Source organism: Micropterus salmoides, unplaced genomic scaffold (assembly GCF_014851395.1).
Source record: "Micropterus salmoides isolate LMB-PRFRI ecotype aquatic unplaced genomic scaffold, ASM1485139v1 Ms_hic_scaffold_11, whole genome shotgun sequence".
Taxonomy (NCBI): domain Eukaryota; kingdom Metazoa; phylum Chordata; class Actinopteri; order Centrarchiformes; family Centrarchidae; genus Micropterus; species Micropterus salmoides.
The window spans coordinates 36,322,074-36,343,431 of NW_024040152.1; the positions used below are offsets into that span (position 1 = coordinate 36,322,074).

Genomic DNA, 21,358 nt, shown 5'->3' on the forward strand with positions numbered 1-21,358 from the left:
CAGCCTCTCAGCTCTTCAACGAGTCAAAGCCAGTCTGATGTTTCCTGTCGCTCTCTCTTCTCGTCTTCTTCAGCTTCTTCTTTCCACACTGAGAACACGGAGAGAACTGTCTACATTATAAACTCTTTGCTTCTTCCTGAACTTGCTGAAGAGTCGCGTTGGTGCCGTAAAGCGTTCCACTGTCATGATAAACGCGCCGAGTCGGCGTCGCATCAAGTTGAGTTTAAAGATGTTTAAGATAAAATTACCACATAATGTTGCTTTAAGTCAAAATTACAGATTATTAAACAATTGAATAAGTCTTGATGCTGAGAAGTGATTTAAAGTCAGAATCTGGAGATTCGTAACGTTTAGGACAGTAAATATAATTTGGAGATAATTAATATAAGTATATAAATTAAGGGACATTTTTTACTATGAGGCAAAATTTTAACTTAAAATTAGTTTTGAGTCAAAACCTCGATCAGAACTTTTCGTCTGTTCGTCAGCTGATGCAGAAGGCGGTCAGTAGGACCCTGAGGACACCCGGCACTTCCTCCTGCTTTAAATAGCCTCAGCAGCCGAGTGGTTAATATTAATGAAGTCGGAGTGAAGCTGACCTGCCGCCTCACCTGGCTGCACAGAGCAGGTGAGCTTCAACCAATCAGACGGCGGCTGTGCTGTGAAATGCAGCCAAACCTGTCGGGCAGAGAGAGAGAGGGCGAGCGAGGGAGAGTCCCATTGAGTCAGAGTGGGAACTTCCACAGAGAGAGAGAGAGTCTGGAGGAAGACAGTCTCTGAGACGTCCAGCTGCTCACATGCTGGTCAGAACACGCCGTGACATCACTGTGACATCATGAGCATCCCCACCAGGCACGCGGACAGGTACGCCGAGGACAGGTACGTTTAACATTGAAAAGTCAAACAGAGATCCTCGGGTTTCACAGCGTGTGTGTGTTGGTTTCCTGTTGCGGCAGAAAGAGGAAGCTCAGCCTCAGCTGGTGTTTCAGTGCAAGCGTCCGTTCTTCCCGACGGTCAGTGAAGGCATCGCTGTGTTGGCTCATTTCATTAAACGTATTTGACAGTTTTAAGTTTCAGAGAAGTAGAAACGCTTCTGCACCTCACAGGTCAGATCTGACGCTGCTGGCTGTTTCCATGGCAACAGATCGTATGTGTTGTGATCCCAGATCAGTTTGTCCACTTCAATAAAGTTTTTTCAGACGAACTCGCGTCGACAGAGAGGAAGGCAGCCTTACTTTAAATAACTCGACTGTCCAATGAGAGTCCATGCAGGCCAGAGACCGATCAGGTGATCAGACGTGTCCCTGAATCTAAAATGAGTCCGAGAGTCTGAATCTGGGCTCCTCGTCTCTGAGTATGTAACTGGTGAACACCTGAAATACCACATCCTCAAACACTGACTTCCTGAAGCTCCCCTGGAACCTTGTTGCCCCTTTACCCTCCTTAAGAAACCCCAAGACTCTCTCAAGAACCATGGAACTAATTCCAGCCCCCCTGGAACCTCTTGAAGAACTCTGTAAACCTGCAGCAGCAGCTCTGGGATTTCTCCAAGGAAAGCTGAAGCTCTTCAGGCACTCATGAAAAAGTCATCAAGAACCCTGAAAAATCCCTCAAGAACTCTTTACGTCCCCAAGGACCCTGGAATCTCCTGGAACCTTGTCAAGCACTTCTGTAACTTCAGGAACCTTGGAACCCCCTCAAGCACCTGAAGACCACCTGCAACCTTCTCTGGAACCCGCTGTAGAACCTGGACAGGAAAGAACACCTGAGAGAACAGGACCCTGCTGAGAGTTCTGGAGTTTCCCAGTCAGACCCTGAAGGCACCACAGTAGAAACACAACCCCCCCGCCCCTTTGTGTTCCACATCTCTCAGGTGTGGTGACCTGGGTGTGTGTGTCTGCTTCAGTAACAACAAACAGAGGAACAGTAGAGCCCCGCCCCTCCTCACCTGCCCAGGTGAACAATCAGAATCAGAGCGGTCGGGCAGGTTCGTTCAGTCCCATCAGACTCAGATTTTAAAAGCACGACGAGCTGCTCGCAGGATTGAGGAGTGTTACACGCCGACAGGTAACCGGTGAGAGACGCCTGACAGCATCTTTGTGTTTAACAGGAAAAGCAGGAAGAAGCTGGTGTCAGAGAGGGAGCGAGGCGCCGTGGTGACTCGCTGTAAAGTAAACTCGTCCCTTCAGGGCTTCGTGACCTCCAGCAGGTTTTGGTTCCTCAGTAAATAATCTGAGGCCTCCACACAGCCCGTGTTCTCCAGTCCTACAGTCAGAATCACTCCATCGTTTCGAGCGAGCATTTGTTCTGTGGTTCTACTCGCCTTTTTGATGTTTGTGTGTATTTTTGTCTTTTCTATGAATTTAATTTAATTGAATTATTTTATCTCTGGTTGGAGTGGACGTTAGGACGTCCTTGAAGACGAGACAAAGGGCTTAATCCTATAGAACAAACTTCAGCTCCGTGTCCTCCCCGTGTCTCTGACTCAGAACTGATCTGTGGTCAGTGCTGGAGGTCTGCAGTACATTTACTCTGGTTGTGTACTTCAGTATTATTACTGAAACTTCTCAGATGTTTGATATAAAACATGTGAATTAAACTGTTTCTGTCATCATCTAGTAATTATCACAGGGAACATCCCGCTGCGTAACAAGTACTTTTCCTGATTATACTTGTGTACTTTTACTTGCATAACTCCAAACTCTACTGCTGCTGATTTATACTGTATGGGTGTTGTCCCTGCAGGGTTCCCGTAGGGGCCTGGGGCCCCCCCAACATCCAGGACATGGAGCTGAGGGAGGAGTGGCAGGACGACGGCTTCCCCAGGTCAGACTTCACCTTGGTCTGCTCTCTGTTTGTTCGTCTTATCTCAGTTTCTGTGGTTTCCTCTCGCTGCTCCGGCTGGTTCTGCAGCACAAACAGGTTCTGATCCGAGAGATCACGTTAGTATTAAAACTGCACCGTGCTGCGTCGGCCGGTGTTGTTAGAGCACTGCAGCTTTTCTGCATGTAACAGCTGTTTGACACGAAGCTGGTCCTTATCACACTTTATTTGCCAGGTGTGTGGAAACACAGGAGGAATGTGACTCCGGATTAGACTCAGCTCACGATGTTCTTACAGTACACAGTATCTAGTACATAGTATACAGTACACTCACGTATACACACTCTCCAGAAAAGGAAGTATTTTTGTGCCGATGTAGGTGAGTCAGGTGGATATGATATATACAGGCAGTGGTGGACAGTTACTAAGTACATTTACATGTACAAATGAGTTGTACCTGTACAGTACTTGAGTATTTTCTCTTCATGCCACTATCTCCTTCTGCTCCATCTCAGAGGGAGATCTTACTTTACTTTTTTACTTGACTACATTTATCTGACAGCTTCAGTTACTTTGCAAAGTCAGATTTTTAGACAAAACACACAGAGTCTATAAAATACCATGTTATGGAATAATAATTGTGTGTGTATGTATATATATATATATATATATATATATATATATATATATATATATATATATATACAACAGTAACTGGGGACATTTTACTGCAGTGAGTACTTTTAATACTTTAAGTCAATTTTCCTGATATTTATATTTTTATTGTATTTAATTTTACTTAAGTAACATTTTCAATGCAGGAATTTTACTTGAGTACTTCATTCTCCTCTGTATACAATACGACCAGTAGGAACATCACTGAGTTACAGAATGATTGATGAATAAGAAACAGAGAGCAGGTGGATGTTGGAGTTACTGGGCTGTCAGCTGCGATCAGAGTGAAGGCCTCTGGGTAGAAACTGTGTCTGTTCGTTATGTGTAAAATCTGCTGCTTCTGACTCTGATGTTTAATGTGTTTGGTGTGGTGGTGGGGGTTCAGGCCTCTCCCAGAGGATTGTGGGAGTCCAGAGGAGGTGGAGAGTCCGTCAGGCGGTGAGCAGCGACCAGGTGAGCCTGAAAGTCCTGTTTTGTTTTTCTCCAAATGTATTTGCTTCGTATGAATTGTAGAAAATGATAAACAATAAATAAGAATTCATTATTATTTAGACTGAATATTTCATGCCGTCAACATGTTTGTGTACAAAGCCTGTTGCAAACTGACTTGAATTAATATAATAATAATAAATAATAGGAGTGAAAGATTCTTTCATTCTGATTGAATGTGTAATATGACCCACAAACATACGCAGCATTACTTAATCTATAGTTTCACGTAGCCTAATAATAATGTAGGTTTCACAAATGTGAAAAGTTTCACCACAACAAGGTAAAGTATAGGTATTGTGGATCCATTTGTACAAATGAACTAGTGTTTGTGGATCCACTTTTAAATGTCAACGAGTATTTGTAGATTTATTTGTACTAGTGAACAAGTGTTTGTGGATCTACTTTTAAGAGTCAACCAGTGTTTGTGGATCCATTTGTACAAGTCAACGAGTGTTTCTGGATCGCTTCCTGTAAGTTTGTGAACCATGTGATATTTGTGACTTCCCTTGTTGTCATGCAGCAGATCTGTAGGACAAATCCACCTGTGAGCCACAGCTGCACTTTAATATGTTCCATGTGTTCATCACAAGTGTATAATATGTTAACACCCAGGAGTGAACAACAACTGCCTTCGTGTTAACACGTTAATCATTTTACATTAACATGTGGTAAATTGAAACTCAGCTTAACCACAGCAAATATAACAAATTAAATATTAATAAATTTAATTATGATCATTTTGCGTATACTTTGTTTACAATTCTCAATAGAAGGCTAATATTGTTTAACCGTTCACACCTTCACGCTGCGTATGTTTGTGGATCATGTTTACATTTGTGGATTGTCTTCTGTCTCCATTCAGAACGTCCATAGGTAACAGTTACGTAAATTTTGACTGAGGGGGGCGCATGTCAGTTACTAACTGAAAACCTTCTCTCCCTCCCTCAGCACCGCCTAACAGCCTCGCCCTATCAGGAACTGTTGGTGGCGGAGCTAAGAAGCGTCTGGCGGCACCGTCACTCAGCCTCACTTTGAGCCACAAAGATTCTATGGACCCGAGCAGTGATGGGTTCTCTGCAGCAGCGCTGTCTGCAACACCGGACGAGACGCCTTCACTCGACATAAACCTGGAGGCTTTGGAGACCCCTTCAGGTAGCGAGTCGGGAACGCTGCCAGATGGCATCTACGAGCTGGAGTGGGAAGGTGAGACTGGCTGACCTCGGACAGCTGGTTAGAGAGATGACACGTATACACAGACTAACATAACTAACATTTTACATTTACAGGCCAAAGCCTCCTACAAGCTTGAGGCAAGATAAACAGAATTACATTAAAAAAAGAGAAACAATATTGATTTGAGAGAGAGAACCAATCACAGGGCGGCACATGGAGACACCACATTCACACCTGCAGTAACACGAACGCCTCGTTCAGACCACCAGCCCAGATTCATTTTTTGGCATTTCCAGATTTATTTTTAAAAGTCTGGACACCGCGTTGGTTAAAGAGTTAAGGTCAATTTATACTTCTTTATTTAAACTCTGGCCTCTTTCTGACAGATGACCTACCCCAGATGGGGAGGGGCAGGGCTGCAAGCGTGACCAGGAGCACGATGGAGTCAGAGGGTCTGATGGAGCTGGACCAGGTGGACAGCAGGGGGCGCCGCTGGAGGAAGTTCAGCATCGGTGGACATGAATATCACGTCAACATGAGTGTGCTGGAGCCGTACCTTCAGGTCCTGTCACACGGAGGTCAGAGGTCACACACAGTCACCTGAAACACTTCTGTAGATCCCGTGACAGGAAACGCCCACAGATCAGCTGACTGACTGAACACACCTGTAACACACCTCAACACACTGTAACACACATGTAACACACATGTAACACACTGTAACACACCTGTAACACACATGTAACACACCTGTAACACAACTCAACACACTGTAACACACCTGTAACACACCTGTAACACACTGTAACACACTGTAACACACCTGTAACACACCTGTAACACACCTGTAACACACATGTAACACACTGTAACACACCTGTAACACACATGTAACACACCTGTAACACAACTCAACACACTGTAACACACCTGTAACACACCTGTAACACACTGTAACACACCTGTAACACACATGTAACACACATGTAACACACCTGTAACACAACTCAACACACTGTAACACACCTGTAACACACTGTAACACACATGTAACACACCTCAACACACTGTAACACACATGTAACACACATGTAACACACTGTAACACACCTGTAACACACATGTAACACACATGTAACACACATGTAACACACCTGTAACACACATGTAACACACATGTAACACACCTGTAACACACATGTAACACACATGTAACACACCTGTAACACACATGTAACACACCTGTAACACACCTGTAACACAACTCAACACATTGTAACACACCTGTAACACACCTCAACACACTGTAACACACTGTAACACACATGTAACACACTGTAACACACCTCAACACACTGTAACACACATGTAACACACTGTAACACACCTGTAACACAACTCAACACACTGTAACATACATGTAACACACATGTAACACACATGTAACACACCTCAACACACCTGTAACACACCTCAACACACCTGTAACACACCTCAACACACTGTAACACACCTCAACACACTGTAACACACATGTAACACACATGTAACACACCTCAACACACTGTAACACACCTCAACACACTGTAACACACCTCAACACACTGTAACACACATGCAGCACACTGTAACACACCTCAACACACCTGTAACACACTGTAACACACCTGTAACACACTGTAACACACCTGTAACACACCTCAACACACTGTAACATACATCAACACACTGTAACACATCTGTAACACACCTCAACACACTGTAACACACCTCAACACACTGTAACACATCTGTAACACACCTCAACACACTGTAACATACCTCAACACACTGTAACACATCTGTAACACACCTCAACACACTGTAACACACTGTAACACACTGTAACACACCTCAACACACTGTAACATACCTCAACACACTGTAACACATCTGTAACACACCTCAACACACTGTAACACACGTAACACACTGTAACACACCTGTAACACAGTGTAACACACCTCAACACCCTGTAACACACATGTAACACACATGTAACACACCTGTAACACAACTCAACACACCTGTAACACACCTGTAACACACCTGTAACACACCTGTAACACACATGTAACACACTGTAACACACCTGTAACACACCTCAACACACTGTAACACACATGTAACACACCTCAACACACATCAACACACCTGTAACACACCTGTAACACAACTCAACACATTGTAACACACCTGTAACACACCTCAACACACTGTAACACACCTGTAACACATTGTAACACACCTCAACACACTGTAACACACTGTAACACACCTCAACACACTGTAACACACATGTAACACACTGTAACACACCTCAACACACTGTAACACACATGTAACACACTGTAACACACCTGTAACACAACTCAACACACTGTAACACACATGTAACACACTGTAACACACCTGTAACACAACTCAACACACTGTAACACACATGTAACACACATGTAACACACCTGTAACACACCTCAACACACCTGTAACACACCTCAACACACTGTAACACACCTCAACACACTGTAACACACATGTAACACACTGTACCACACCTGTAACACAACTCAACACACTGTAACACACCTCAACACACTGTAACACACATGTAACACACATGTAACACACCTCAACACACTGTAACACACCGCAACACACTGTAACACACATGCAACACACTGTAACACACCTCAACACACTGTAACACACATGTAACACACATGTAACACACCTCAACACACTGTAACACACCTGTAACACACCTCAACACACCTGTAACACACTGTAACACACCTGTAACACACCTGTAACACACCTCAACACACTGTAACATACCTCAACACACTGTAACACATCTGTAACACACCTCAACACATTGTAACACACTGTAACACACTGTAACACACCTCAACACACTGTAACACATCTGTAACACACTGTAACACACTGTAACACACCTCAACACACTGTAACATACCTCAACACACTGTAACACATCTGTAACACACCTCAACACATTGTAACACACTGTAACACACTGTAACACACCTCAACACACTGTAACACATCTGTAACACACTGTAACACACTGTAACACACCTCAACACACTGTAACACATCTGTAACACACTGTAACACAGTGTAACACACCTGCAACACTCTGTATAGATTGATATTTTCTGAGTAGTTGTTGTTGGAAAGAGTTTTATTTGCGGGACACATGAAGTCAGTCGGTGACTCTCATCTGATTGGTCAGGTTACTATGGAGACGAGATGAACGCCATCATCCTGTTCACCTCCTGCTACCTGCCGGAGAACACGGTGGAGGACTATGAGTACGTCATGGACAACCTGTTCAGGTGAGTTGACACAGTTGAAACCGGAGAATATGTAAACATGACGTCCACCCGTCTCGGCATGAACGAACTGTGAATGATGTTGTTTGTTTGTTTGTGTGTTTGTGTGTCCTCCTGCAGGTATATTGTGGGCACGTTGGACCTGATGGTTTCAGAGAAGTACATCCTGGTCTACCTGTGTGCCATGGCTCCCAGAAACAAGCTGCCGGCCATCAAATGGCTCCACCAGTGCTACACCTCCATCGACCGCAGGTACGCTGCTTTCACTGTCACGCTGACGTTGTTACCTGAGTCTGACGTTTGGGGAGTTTCTGTAAATATCCCGCATAAATAAAACAGGAAATGAGAAAGAGTCCCAGCTTGTTTCTGTGTGTCCAGGCTGAAGAAGGACCTGAGGGGGCTGCTGGTCGTCCATCCCGCCTGGTACATCAGAGCTCTCATCACTGTGGTCAAACCCTTCATCAGGTCTGCAACACACACACCTGTTCATCTAGCTCACCTGACTACACATACACTGAGGGTTTAAACTCACGGCGCATCCCAGTTCTCTTATTTTACGTTTTCTTGCTTCTCGCTTCAACCGAAAGGCGTTCTGGTCGGCCATCTTGCAGGCCGTGCCAAAGCTCTTATTTCTGCTCTGACGATCGAGGAGATGCGTCCTGACACGCCCCCTTGTTGGATATAAGTTATTGATTGAACGCTGCAGCTGATCACATACAGACGTCGCTTCAGAAGACGCTTCAGAGGAGAGGACGCCTCTGAAATGTTGACGGAACTTGTGCATAACAGAGACCAGTGTTCCCCCTGTGTTCAGCACACCACTGCTGCAGAATGAATAACCTCCCTGCTTAAATGTCACACAATCATTAGTATCAATGCACAAGTGATGATTTTAACTCGCACACTGTGCGAGCATGGCGACATTGAACGCCTGGCAGCTCTCTATGTGAGGCCGAGCAAATGAGAGAGAGCGAGCGGCAGAACGTGACGGTGAAAGTTTGCGGAGGAAAATATTAGCAGGAAGTTTCAGTCTGGCAGTAAAGCTGCAGTGTGTCGTTTCCCCAACAGCTGGAAAGCTAAAGGCGGTTAGCGCGAGATGCCCAGAGATTCCCACCCCTCGACAATACGATCGACTTTAATCATCAATAACTGTTTAGTTTTCCAACAGAGAAATCTCACAGCCCTGCCAGTGTAGATGGAGACCAACCTGAAACATCAAACACCTCAGAGATTGTAAAGAAGAGAACGCCTAAATTATTTACACACATTGAAAGGTTGTGATTTCAACATTACGGCCTCTCATCTGTCCTGCACATCCTGTTTCACAGCTGCTAGTTGTTCAGATGTTTTTATTGAAGGAGGACAGGATGGGATCTATCGTTGTGTTTTTGTTTTGCACCGTGGCTTCACGTTGGTTTCGAGAATTGAAGAATTTTACTGGTATCGACTGCTACGTTGGGGCGGCTGTGGCTCAGGAGGTAGAGCGGGTTAGCCGTTAATCGGAAGGTCGGCGGTTCAATCCTGGCTCCCCCTGGTTGCAAGTCGAAGTGTCCTTGGGCAAGATACTGAACCCCGAATTGCCCCTGGCGGCTGTTCCGCCAGTGTATGAGTGAGTGTGAATGTTAGTTTCCGTTTGAGCCCTTAGGCTCAGTGTATGAATGTGTGTGACTGGTGAATGCAGATGTAGTGTAAAAGCGCTTTGAGTGGTCGAAAAGACTAGAAAGGCGCTATACAAGTACGGAGCATTTACATTTACATTTCTTGTATCATGACATCCCTAACATAGAGACGGCACACACCAAGAACAATAATGTTCTGTCCGGTTCCTGTCCACTGACTCTCTGTCGTCCACAGCGAGAAGTTCAGCAGGAAGATTCGGTTCATCCAGACTCTGCAGCAGCTGTCCGAGATCATCCCCACAGAACGTCTGCAGATCCCCGATGCAATACGACAGTAAGGACGCCGCTGCTACTGTCCACTTCTACTGTCTGGTTCTTGTTCTACTGATTGTTCGACTTTCTCTGTTCGACCATCGATGTTCCACTGTCTCTGTTCTACTGTCTCTGTTCTGCTGACTGTTCTGCTGTCTGTTCCACTGTCTCTGTTCGACCATCGATGTTCCACTGTCTCTGTTCTACTGTCGCTGCTCTACTGACTCTGTTCCTCTGTCTCTGTTCTGTGCACTGTTCTACTGTCTCTGTTCTACTGTCTCTGTTCGACCATTGCTGTTCTGCTGTCTGTTCGACTGTCTCTGTTCCACTGTCTCTGTTCCACTGTCTCTGTTCTACTGTCGCTGCTCTACTGACTCTGTTCCTCTGTCTCTGTTCTGTGCACTGTTCTACTGTCTCTGTTCCTCTGTCTCTGTTCCTCTGTCTCTGTTCTACTGTCGCTGTTCTACTGTCTCTGTTCTACTGTCTCTGTTCGACCATTGCTGTTCTACTGTCTGTTGTTCTGATTGTTCAACTTTCTCTGTTCTGTTGATTGTTCGACTGTCGCTGTTCAACCGTCTCTGTTCTACTAACTGTTCTACTGTCTCTATTCTACTGTGTCTATTCTACTGTCGCTGCTCTACTGACTTTGTTCAACCGTCTCTGTTCTGCTGACTGTTTTACTGTCTCTGATCTACTAACTGTTCTACTGTCGCTGTTTGACTATCTCTGTTTGACCATCGCTGTTCTACTGTCTCTGTTCTACTGTCTCTGTTCGACTGTCTCTGTTCGACTGTCTCAGTTCTACTGTCTCTGTTCGACTGTCTCAGTTCTACTGTCTCTGTTCGACTGTCTCAGTTCCTCTGTCTCTGTTCTACTGTCGCTGCTCTACTGACTCTGTTCCTCTGTCTCTGTTCTGTGCACTTTTCTACTGTCTCTGTTCTACTGTCTCTGTTCGACCATTGCTGTTCTGCTGTCTGTTCGACTGTCTCTGTTCCACTGTCTCTGTTCCACTGTCTCTGTTCTACTGTCGCTGCTCTACTGACTCTGTTCCTCTGTCTCTGTTCTACTGTCGCTGTTCTACTGTCTCTGTTCTACTGTCTCTGTTCGACCATTGCTGTTCTACTGTCTGTTGTTCTGATTGTTCAACTTTCTCTGTTCTGTTGATTGTTCGACTGTCGCTGTTCAACCGTCTCTGTTCTACTAACTGTTCTACTGTCTCTATTCTACTGTGTCTATTCTACTGTCGCTGCTCTACTGACTTTGTTCAACCGTCTCTGTTCTGCTGACTGTTTTAATGTCTCTGATCTACTAACTGTTCTACTGTCGCTGTTTGACTATCTCTGTTTGACCATCTCTGTTTGACCATCGCTGTTCTACTGTCTCTGTTCGACTGTCTCTGTTCGACTGTCGCTGTTCTACTGTCGCTGTTCTACTGTCTCTGTTCGACTGTCTCTGTTCGACTGTCTCTGTTCGACTGTCTCTGTTCGACTGTCGCTGTTCTACTGTCTCTGTTCGACTGTCTCTGTTCTACTGTCTCTGTTCGACTGTCTCTGTTCGACTGTCGCTGTTCTACTGTCTCTGTTCGACTGTCGCTGTTCTACTGTCTCTGTTCGACTGTCTCTGTTCGACTGTCGCTGTTCTACTGTCGCTGTTCTACTGTCTCTGTTCGACTGTCTCTGTTCGACTGTCTCTGTTCGACTGTCTCTGTTCGACTGTCGCTGTTCTACTGTCTCTGTTCTACTGTCTCTGTTCTACTGTCGCTGTTCTACTGTCGCTGTTCGACTGTCTCAGTTCTACTGTCGCTGTTCTGCTGACTGTTCTACTGTCACTGTTCTACTGTCGCTGTTCTACTGTCTCTGTTCGACTGTCTCTGTTCTGCTGACTGTTCTACTGTCTCTGTTCTACTGTCTCTGTTCTGCTGACTGTTCTACTGTCTCAGTTCTACTGTCTCAGTTAGACTGTCTCTGTTCTGCTGACTGTTCTACTGTCTCAGTTCTACTGTCTCTGTTCTGCTGACTGTTCGACTGTCTCTGTTCGACTGTCGCTGTTCTGCTGACTGTTCTACTGTCTCAGTTCTACTGTCTCAGTTAGACTGTCTCTGTTCTGCTGACTGTTCTACTGTCTCAGTTCTACTGTCTCTGTTCTGCTGACTGTTCGACTGTCTCTGTTCGACTGTCGCTGTTCGACTGTCTCTGTTCTACTGTCTCAGTTCTACTGTCTCTGTTCTGCTGACTGTTCTACTGTCTCAGTTCTACTGTCTCTGTTCTGCTGACTGTTCTACTGTCTCAGTTCGACTGTCTCAGTTCGAATGTCTCTGTTCTGCTGACTGTTCTACTGTCTCAGTTCTACTGTCTCAGTTCTACTGTCTCTGTTCTGCTGACTGTTCTACTGTCTCAGTTCTACTGTCTCAGTTCTACTGTCTCTGTTCTGCTGACTGTTCGACTGTCTCAGTTCGACTGTCTCAGTTCGACTGTCGCTGTTTGACTGTCGCTGTTCGAGTGTCGCAGTTCTACTGTCTCAGTTCGACTGTCTCTGTTCTGCTGACTGTTCTACTGTCTCAGTTCTACTGTCTCTGTTCGACTGTCTCTGTTCTGCTGACTGTTCTACTGTCTCAGTTCTACTGTCTCAGTTCGACTGTCGCTGTTCGACTGTCGCTGTTCGAGTGTCGCAGTTCTACTGTCTCAGTTCTACTGTCTCTGTTCTGCTGACTGTTCTACTGTCTCAGTTCTACTGTCTCTGTTCTGCTGAATGTTCTACTGTCTCAGTTCGACTGTCTCTGTTCGACTGTCGCTGTTCAACTGTCGCTGTTCGACTGTCTCTGTTCGACTGTCTCTGTTCGACTGTCTCTGTTCTGCTGACTGTTCTACTGTCGCTGTTCTACTGTCTCAGTTCTACTGTCTCTGTTCTGCTGACTGTTCTACTGTCTCTGTTCGACTGTCGCTGTTCGACTGTCGCTGTTCGACTGTCTCTGTTCGACTGTCTCTGTTCGACTGTCTCTGTTCTGCTGACTGTTCTACTGTCTCTGTTCTACTGTCGCTGTTCTACTGTCACTGTTCTACTGTCTCTGTTCTGCTGACTGTTCTACTGTCACTGTTCTACTGTCGCTGTTCTACTGTCTCAGTTCTACTGACTGTTCTACTGTCTCAGTTCGACTGTCTCTGTTCTAATGTGGTTCTCTTTTTGTGGTTCTCCCGCACTGTAAACTGCGGTTGATGTTGAACTGTCGCTTGTGTCCTGCAGGTTTGATGAGAAGCTGAACAGATGACGATCACAGACTGGATCGATCCTAAAGGTCAGAGGTCATCAGACTGAGCGCCTCCTGCTGATGACCTTTGACCTCCTGCCTTTACAAAGACTCTGGGTTTATTTATACTGTCTGTCTTTAATCAGGGCGGGGCCGTCTGGTTCTCCTGCAGCTTCGGACTCATTTCAGCTCTGAACCTTTAAGCCGCCATGTTCTATCCTAAATCGTCAAACTGGGCACAGGTCGGTGGTGTAACTGTGACTCCACCCCCCACCGTGTGTCAGGTAGATGGAGCTCAACAGCTCATTTTAAACTCTGCAGGAACCAACCCGTCTTAAAAAGGAACGTGTTGCAGGTGTGTTGATGATGTCGCCTGTAGAACGACCTCCGTCTGTCAGCTGCAGCAGGGAGAACAGATGTTTCTGTATCAGCACCTGCTGCACTAACGTACCTGTAATAAAAGTATCGATCAAACCTTTTTACCAGATCACCCCTGTTCTTCACAGCTTCAGTATCTTACTACAGAAACGGTCCTGACAGAGGAACGAATGTTCCTGTTGCTCTGCAGAGACGCTGTGAACGCTCAAAGACTCAAATCCTTTTAAAACACGACCAACAGAGCCACTGATCAATCTGCAAGATTTCTGTTCATTAATAAAACAGAATCAGCGTTCATTTAAACGCCTCGGCTGGTTGAAATGCTGTTTTCTAAAAGTTTTCTCAACTCTGGTGAGCTGATGAACGACTTGTATTTTTATACGTTGATGTATTTCTTTCTTGTTATTAGTGTTTGTATCATGATTCCTTTGGGTCAAATTCAGTCCAGGTCAGTAAAATCCTGAAACATGACATTTTATTCTGTTGTGCACACAAGATAAAAAATCTTTCAGGACTTTGAGGTCTAAAAAAGTTTGTATGCTCCTGAAATGCAGCAGCAGATGTTTCCAGGTGAGTTTCTCTTTCTTCAGCATCTGAAGAAGAACATTAGATGGTGGGCGTCAGGAACAAACTGAGTCTCTGTTCAAATATAGGTTTTCCTCCATTTGATGAACTGAAATCAGCTCCTCGTCAGTCCAGCAGAGGGCAGCCTGTTCCCACGAACACCACTGGGTCTCAAACAGGTCCTGGTCCAGAGTCCCTGTAGGTTTCCTAAAGACACATGTTAGACTTTTAAAGAACTTTTTAGCCTCTTTACAGTTTTTCTTGAGTAGTTTTAAAATCATTGTAAAGATCCTCTAAGTGAATCTAGTTTAGGCCTTTAGTGTGTTCAGTTTTTTCCAGCTCTTCAGGCTCCATGTTTTTATGGATTTATTTTCAAAATTATCAAACTTTCTTCTGTCTCTAAACAAGAACCCTAAAAGAGTAACTTGGTGGCTACATACATGGTACCATGCTAACTTAACAGACTGAGACTAAAGCTAATGTGTCCCAGTCATAAATGGTCCCTAAAGCTAATGTGTCCCAGTCATAGATGGTCCCTAAAGCTAATGTGTCCCAGTCATAAATGGTCCCTAAAGCTAATGTGTCCCAGTCATAGATGGTCCCTAAAGCTAATGTGTCCCAGTCATAAATGGTCCCTAAAGCTAATGTGTCCCAGTCATAGATGGTCCCTAAAGCTAATGTGTCCCAGTCATAAATGGTCCCTAAAGCTAATGTGTCCCAGTCATAGATGGTCCCTAAAGCTAATGTGTCCCAGTCATAAATGGTCCCTAAAGCTAATGTGTCCCAGTCATAGATGGTCCCTAAAGCTAATGTGTCCCAGTCATAGATGGTCCCTAAAGCTAATGTGTCCCAGTCATAAATGGTCCCTAAAGCTAATGTGTCCCAGTCATAGATGGTCCCTAAAGCTAATGTGTCCCAGTCATAAATGGTCCCTAAAGCTAATGTGTCCCAGTCATAAATGGTCCTAAAGCTAATGTGTCCCAGTCATAGATGGTCCCTAAAGCTAATGTGTCCCAGTCATAAATGGTCCCTAAAGCTAATGTGTCCCAGTCATAAATGGTCCCTAAAGCTAATGTGTCCCAGTCATAAATGGTCCTAAAGCTAATGTGTCCCAGTCATAGATGGTCCCTAAAGCTAATGTGTCCCAGTCATAAATGGTCCCTAAAGCTAATGTGTCCCAATCATAAATGGTCCCTAAAGCTAATGTGTCCCAGTCATAAATGGTCCCTAAAGCTAATGTGTCCCAGTCATAAATGGTCCTAAAGCTAATGTGTCCCAGTCATAAATGGTCCCTAAAGCTAATGTGTCCCAGTCATAAATGGTCCCTAAAGCTAATGTGTCCCAGTCATAAATGGTCCTAAAGCTAATGTGTCCCAGTCATAGATGGTCCCTAAAGCTAATGTGTCCCAGTCATAGATGGTCCCTAAAGCTAATGTGTCCCAGTCATAGATGGTCCCAGGACATGCTATCATGCTAACAGACTCAGACTAAAGGTCCCAGTCATCATCTTCATCGATATCAGTTTGTAGAAGACACAATAACAAGAAGTATTGCAGCTAGTAAGTCCTTGCGTTGTTATTAGTATGATGAGGAAAAATGTAACATCTCTTCATTTCAGCTGAACTTTATTGTCCAACTCAGAGTTATTAAGTAAGATCATCTTATTTAACAGCTCTGGTCAGACTCTTGGTCACATCAGTCACTTTATTAGGAACTTACTGGACTGTAAAATCCAGCCACACCCAGATGTGTGACATCCAGACTTCAACAGCAACACAGTGGAGCTGAGACTTCTTTAAATATCGGGACGTGACTGTATTTCAGTGGAAGGAGCGGCGTTTTCCCATAAACGGATATTAATAGAGTCCCAGTTGTTTATTGTCGCTGTTTCTGCAGCAGGTGTCAGTAAATCTGACTCCCGCGCGCTGCTCCTCATTCTGGCCCGATAGCGGCGCAGCCTGCGCCACGAGCTGTCCACGCGTCCGCTCTGCGCTCTGATTGGCTGCAGTGGCCCAAACAGCCCGCGCTGGCCAATCGGAGAGCTCCACCCTCCAGCGGCTCGGCGTGTCCACGCCGCGTGCACGTGCTGCTCGGCGAGAGGTAACGGACACCGGGATCCCCCGCCGGTATATAACTGCCCTCAAACTGTTTACCGACACGGACACCGAAACTGACGACCAAACAGCCCGTTTGTATTTGTTTACCGTAAATATCTCGAGTTTAAATCATCTCTGTGACGGAGTTCATCAAATGTTATGACCATATTTTATTTCATTATTATCACTTTATTTCCCATCTAATTAAATTAGATTAGTTGTTTTATTGCGATCACCGGTCTCGGAACCTTAAGTTACACCAGTACCGGCACCGTCATGGTTCTGTCTCCGGGGAACAAGCTGAAAGTCTTCCAGCTGGTCTTCTCGGACCCCGGCCGGTCCTTCTACAGCAGCGGGGAGAAGCTGTCCGGCTCCGTGCTGCTGGAGGCGGCTCAGCCCTGCAGGGTGACCGGCCTCAGGGTCACCGCCGCCGGCTGCGCCCGGGTGGAGCACCGCGGCGGGAAGAACCGCAAGAACCGGAGCCAGGAGGTGGAGTACCTGAAGTACGAGGAGGAGCTGCGGCTGGAGGAGCAGCTCAGTAAAGGTACACAGCAGCGTGTATTTGTACTCTGTGTACTGTCAGTAGAGTTAAATCCCAACATGTGAAATATGTCGGATTGAGCCTTTAAAAGATGAACTGTTTAAATAAATAGCAGAAATATTAGATTTGTTCATGTGGATCGATTATTTCCACTCTCTTGTTGTTTAATTCTATATGAATTTGAAGTGAGATTTGACGGTAGATGGTAGTGAGATGGTAATTATCACAATATTTTCCTCAATAACAAAATAACATGTTCAATAAATGTTTGATTTAATTTATTTGCAACGAATCGGCTGCTAATGTTTCTATCGAAATGTTTATTTTGTTGATCTGTTTCTAATGATAAACACGATCCCTCTCTGGGATCACAGACACCACAGACTTCGGTCCAGACGTGAGACAACAGTTGTTGTGATTTATATAAATAAAACTGGATTGGATGATCAGTTCTGTATCGATCGATGACGTGGTGGCGTTTGTCCGCAGGCTCAGACGGCTGCTTCCTGCTGCAGCCGGCTAAAACCTACAGCTTCCAGTTCGGCTTCGAGCTTCCTGCGGCCGGGTGAGTCCCACATCGATTACAGCGGATCTGATATCTGTCACTGATCGCAGCAGGTGATCCTGACGTGACCTCTGCTCTGGTTTCAGGCGCCTGGTGTCGTCCTACAAAGGAAAGTTCGGCTACGTCCGTTACTACGTGCGGGCGGTGCTGGACAAGCCTTCCCAGCATGCTTTGCAGTGTGAGAGGGAGTTTGAGGTGGAGGAGCCGCTGGATGTGAACCGACCCGACCTGCTGGTACGAAACACACCAACACGTCCAGCTGACCCGGTGTCAGGATCTGCCGAGTCAGATTTCAGTTTCCTGGTTCGGGGCCCGTCGTCACGCTGAGTCACCTAACTAACAACACGCCGTCTGTAATTAGATCTGATTGGTTAAACGCCGCAGTGTGAGGACGGGATCAATAACAACAAACAGTGCGCGATCACCATCTCACTCGCAGAACGTTCCTGAACATGCGACCGGGCCGACCGTCAGCGGGTCGTCCACTGATCACAGGGTCGGGGGTTCGATCCCCGGTCCACGTGTTGAAGAGTGCTGAACCAGCAGCTCCGATTAGAACCTCTGAACCACCCTCATCCTCTTGGTTCTGGTTCTGGGGGGGTTGTGCCCACTAAACCCGACGCGTGGCAGACATCTGAACGACCTCCGCGATCTGTTATCGACATAAAGCCAGAACCAGCAGTCTCAGGTTCCTCTGGGTTCCACCAGGCTTTTTCTAACAAGCAGAACCAGAACTGAGTTTGCTGACAGGCCATTAGTCCGTGTATTGTGGTCTGGATCTTTACTGAGGTCTCTGTCCTCCTCAGGCTCCGGCTGCAGCCTCCAGACAGAAGAAGGTCACCTGCATGTTCATCCCTGACGGCCAGGTGTCCGTCAGCGCTCGGATCGACAGGAAGGGCTTCTGTGAGGGAGAAGACATCAACATCAGCGCCAAGTTTGAGAACACCTGTTCCCGTATCGTGGTCCCGAAGGCCGCCATCATCGCCAAACACTCGTATGTGGCCGACGGACACACCAAGGTGACGCCCGGACACGAGGATGGTTTCCTGACGCCGCGACGGGCCGAACGCTGACAGGAGCTCTGACCTCTGACTTTTACTCTGTTCAGGTTTTTCGTCAGAAACTGTCGGCGGTCCGAGGAAACCACATCATCTCCGGGATGTGCGACATGTGGCAGGGGAAGACCATCCGAGTCCCCAAACTGAAGCCGTCGCTGCTCGGCTGTGACATCATCAAGGTGGACTACGCCCTCATGGTGAGTCGTGGTCGATGGCAGCAGCATAGATCAGTACTTAACAAACGTACACGAGGTCGGGTGCTAACCTGCGCCTGCTCCCCCAGATCTACCTGCACATCCCCGGCAGCGAGAAGCTGGTCCTGGAGCTGCCCCTGGTCATCGGGACGATCCCGTTCAGCGGCGTGGGCAGCAGGACCAGCAGCATGAGCAGCCAGGCCGGGTCCCTGAGCAGCCAGGCCGGGTCCCTGAGCAGCTGGTCCTCCTTGCCCTCGGCCCCTCCCAGCTACAGTAACATCCACAGAGACCTGAGGGTGGACGGCCCCCGCACCCCGCTGCTCCAGGACTACGACGGCGTGGAGGACGACGAGGACGAGGGCGGGCTCTTCATGAGAGCGCCGGAGGTGTACTACCCCCCGCCCCCCGCCTACAGCGAGGTGAGCCCTGCCGCCATCGATGGTTTAGTCCGTCTCCTGTTCAGATCTCTGCACGTCCTCTTTTACCCCGCTGCTATAATCGACTCTTCCTGTCGTTGTGTTCAGGTCGATCAGGGCGCCGTCAACCCTCCTCAGGTTGTTCAGGTCTTCTGAGTACGACTTCTGCTCCAGCCACACGGCCGCCGGCATGACGGGGCCGACCGCCTGAGCTCGCCCGCCCGCCGGTGACACTCAGGACAGCGGCCGAGCCCCAGGACCGCCACGACTCGCCGTCTCCCGGCTTTGGCACTTTGTTTTGTTGTGAAAAGTTTTTTCTACGACAGTTTCAGGAAGTTCCAGCTGTAAATATGATGTAAATAAATGCAGATGTTTATTTTTTTACTAATAAATCAGTTCATGACTTTAAATCTGCGTCCGTGTTTCTCTGAGGACAAACCGTCGCTTTCCACAGAGGCCGGCCCGGCGTGAAACCGGTGAAGTGCGACGCCGTGAGACAGAACGCCACTGTCACGTTGTTGTTTTTATTTAACCGTGTTTGTTGAGATTTTGTTCATCTAAAATAAAATAAAAGCATAAAACACGGTATCATTAATACAACAGGAAATAATCAACCTTCCAAAGTGCCTCCATGAACCCAGTCGGCCACGTTTCACCTCAGAAACGTCTCAATGATTATAAAGATTCAGCAGAAGGAAAAGTACTTTTACTCAGGTACTGCACTTCAGTTTCAAAGTACTTACATGTATTATTACACGTGTCGCACGCCTCAGGAGCAGCGAGGGGTTAAGGACACACGGGTGGAACTGAACTCGGGTCTCTCTCACCAAAGGTATGTGTCTTATCCACTGCGCCATCAGCGCCACGTAGTAGATGAATACTTTTACACCGCGGTGTCTGCCGTCAGGGTCTGAATACTTCAGTTAACGACGACGTCTCGTCACCGAGGTGTTTTTATAAAACCTGAACCCTGTCGGTCTGAGACCTCTGACCCACTTCAGCTCGCTGCACACTGCAGACGTGTGATTCACGATGTTTAAAGGGCTGTTTGAGGGTCAAGACTTGGTTTTAGGGTTCAGGTTAGGGAATGCATTCTGTGTCAGAGGTGTGTGTGCGTGTAACCACGTCCCGCACGTTGACACTCATCGTGTTACAGCTGGCCTCCAGACCCCCCCCCCCACTTCTCCTCCGTCTGCATGGCCGGCAGCCTCTCTGCTCTGATTGGTTGGCAGTTGATCCCAGACCGCGTGTGATTGGTCGAGGCCCCGGGGTCACTCGCTCAGAGCGTGATCGGGTGTCTGAGTCGGCGCCAGCGCTCCTCTTTCTGTTTCCACATTTGGAATGAGTGAGCTAATGCTAACGTTAGCTCTGAGTCAAAAGGAGGTCAGAGGTCACGACTGAGGACAACGTGCTGCTGCAGCTCAGCGTTCACTTCAACCAGCGACAGCGAACACACCACCAGCCAATCACAGCCGAGACGGTTATTAACGCGTTATCAATCAACTTAGTCTGGGGGGGGGTTCACCCGCTGTCAGTGGGACAATCTGAACCAGGAGCGTAAACCAGGTCATAGATCTGATCCACATCGTTACAGGACAGTTTCCAGCTTCTCCTCATGGAGCACAGGATCCTGTCCCCCTTTTTAAAAACGGAACCACCACCCTGGTCTGGTTCAGTTACCACTTGACACCCTGGCATCCCAGTACCTGCTGCTCCAGGAGACCCCTGGACCGACCAAGTCTGAGAGTCCTCCTTCTTAGTCCGCCACCACGACAGGAACCCAAGACCTCCTGACCTGAACTCCCAGCAG

At 46.8% G+C, this 21,358-nt stretch overlaps 2 protein-coding genes and 1 long non-coding RNA gene across 5 annotated transcripts; 2 read left to right on the top strand and 1 right to left on the bottom strand.

Annotated features, from left to right (window-relative positions):
• Window positions 1-540: 540 nt before the first annotated feature.
• bnipl (BCL2 interacting protein like) lies at window positions 541-14,421 on the top strand. 3 transcript variants are annotated; one of them, XM_038712428.1, is made up of 10 exons: window positions 541-864; window positions 2,746-2,826; window positions 3,884-3,951; window positions 4,939-5,193; window positions 5,550-5,741; window positions 8,462-8,564; window positions 8,682-8,813; window positions 8,940-9,026; window positions 10,416-10,514; window positions 13,733-14,421. In XM_038712428.1, the coding sequence occupies exons 1-10, from the start codon at window positions 836-838 to the stop codon at window positions 13,755-13,757; spliced, it is 1,071 nt and encodes a 356-aa protein (XP_038568356.1). In that variant the 5' UTR covers window positions 541-835; the 3' UTR covers window positions 13,758-14,421. The 3 variants fall into 3 exon arrangements, with proteins under 3 accessions (XP_038568356.1, XP_038568355.1, XP_038568359.1); XM_038712427.1 differs by having other exon boundaries at window positions 544-879; XM_038712431.1 differs by lacking the exon at window positions 541-864 and adding an exon at window positions 1,987-2,067.
• A 146-nt stretch (window positions 14,422-14,567) lies between these two features.
• LOC119898245 lies at window positions 14,568-16,600 on the bottom strand. Its single transcript, XR_005443518.1, has 2 exons — window positions 16,398-16,600; window positions 14,568-14,885 (listed from the first exon to the last, which is right to left on the bottom strand). It is a non-coding gene; the product is annotated as an uncharacterized LOC119898245 (long non-coding RNA).
• Window positions 16,601-16,834: 234 nt separating this feature from the next.
• Window positions 16,835-19,958, top strand: LOC119898242 (thioredoxin-interacting protein-like). The gene is made up of 7 exons (XM_038712426.1): window positions 16,835-17,318; window positions 17,805-17,880; window positions 17,967-18,114; window positions 18,687-18,899; window positions 18,989-19,135; window positions 19,222-19,551; window positions 19,657-19,958. The coding sequence occupies exons 1-7, from the start codon at window positions 17,051-17,053 to the stop codon at window positions 19,702-19,704; spliced, it is 1,230 nt and encodes a 409-aa protein (XP_038568354.1). The 5' UTR covers window positions 16,835-17,050; the 3' UTR covers window positions 19,705-19,958.
• Window positions 19,959-21,358: the final 1,400 nt, after the last annotated feature.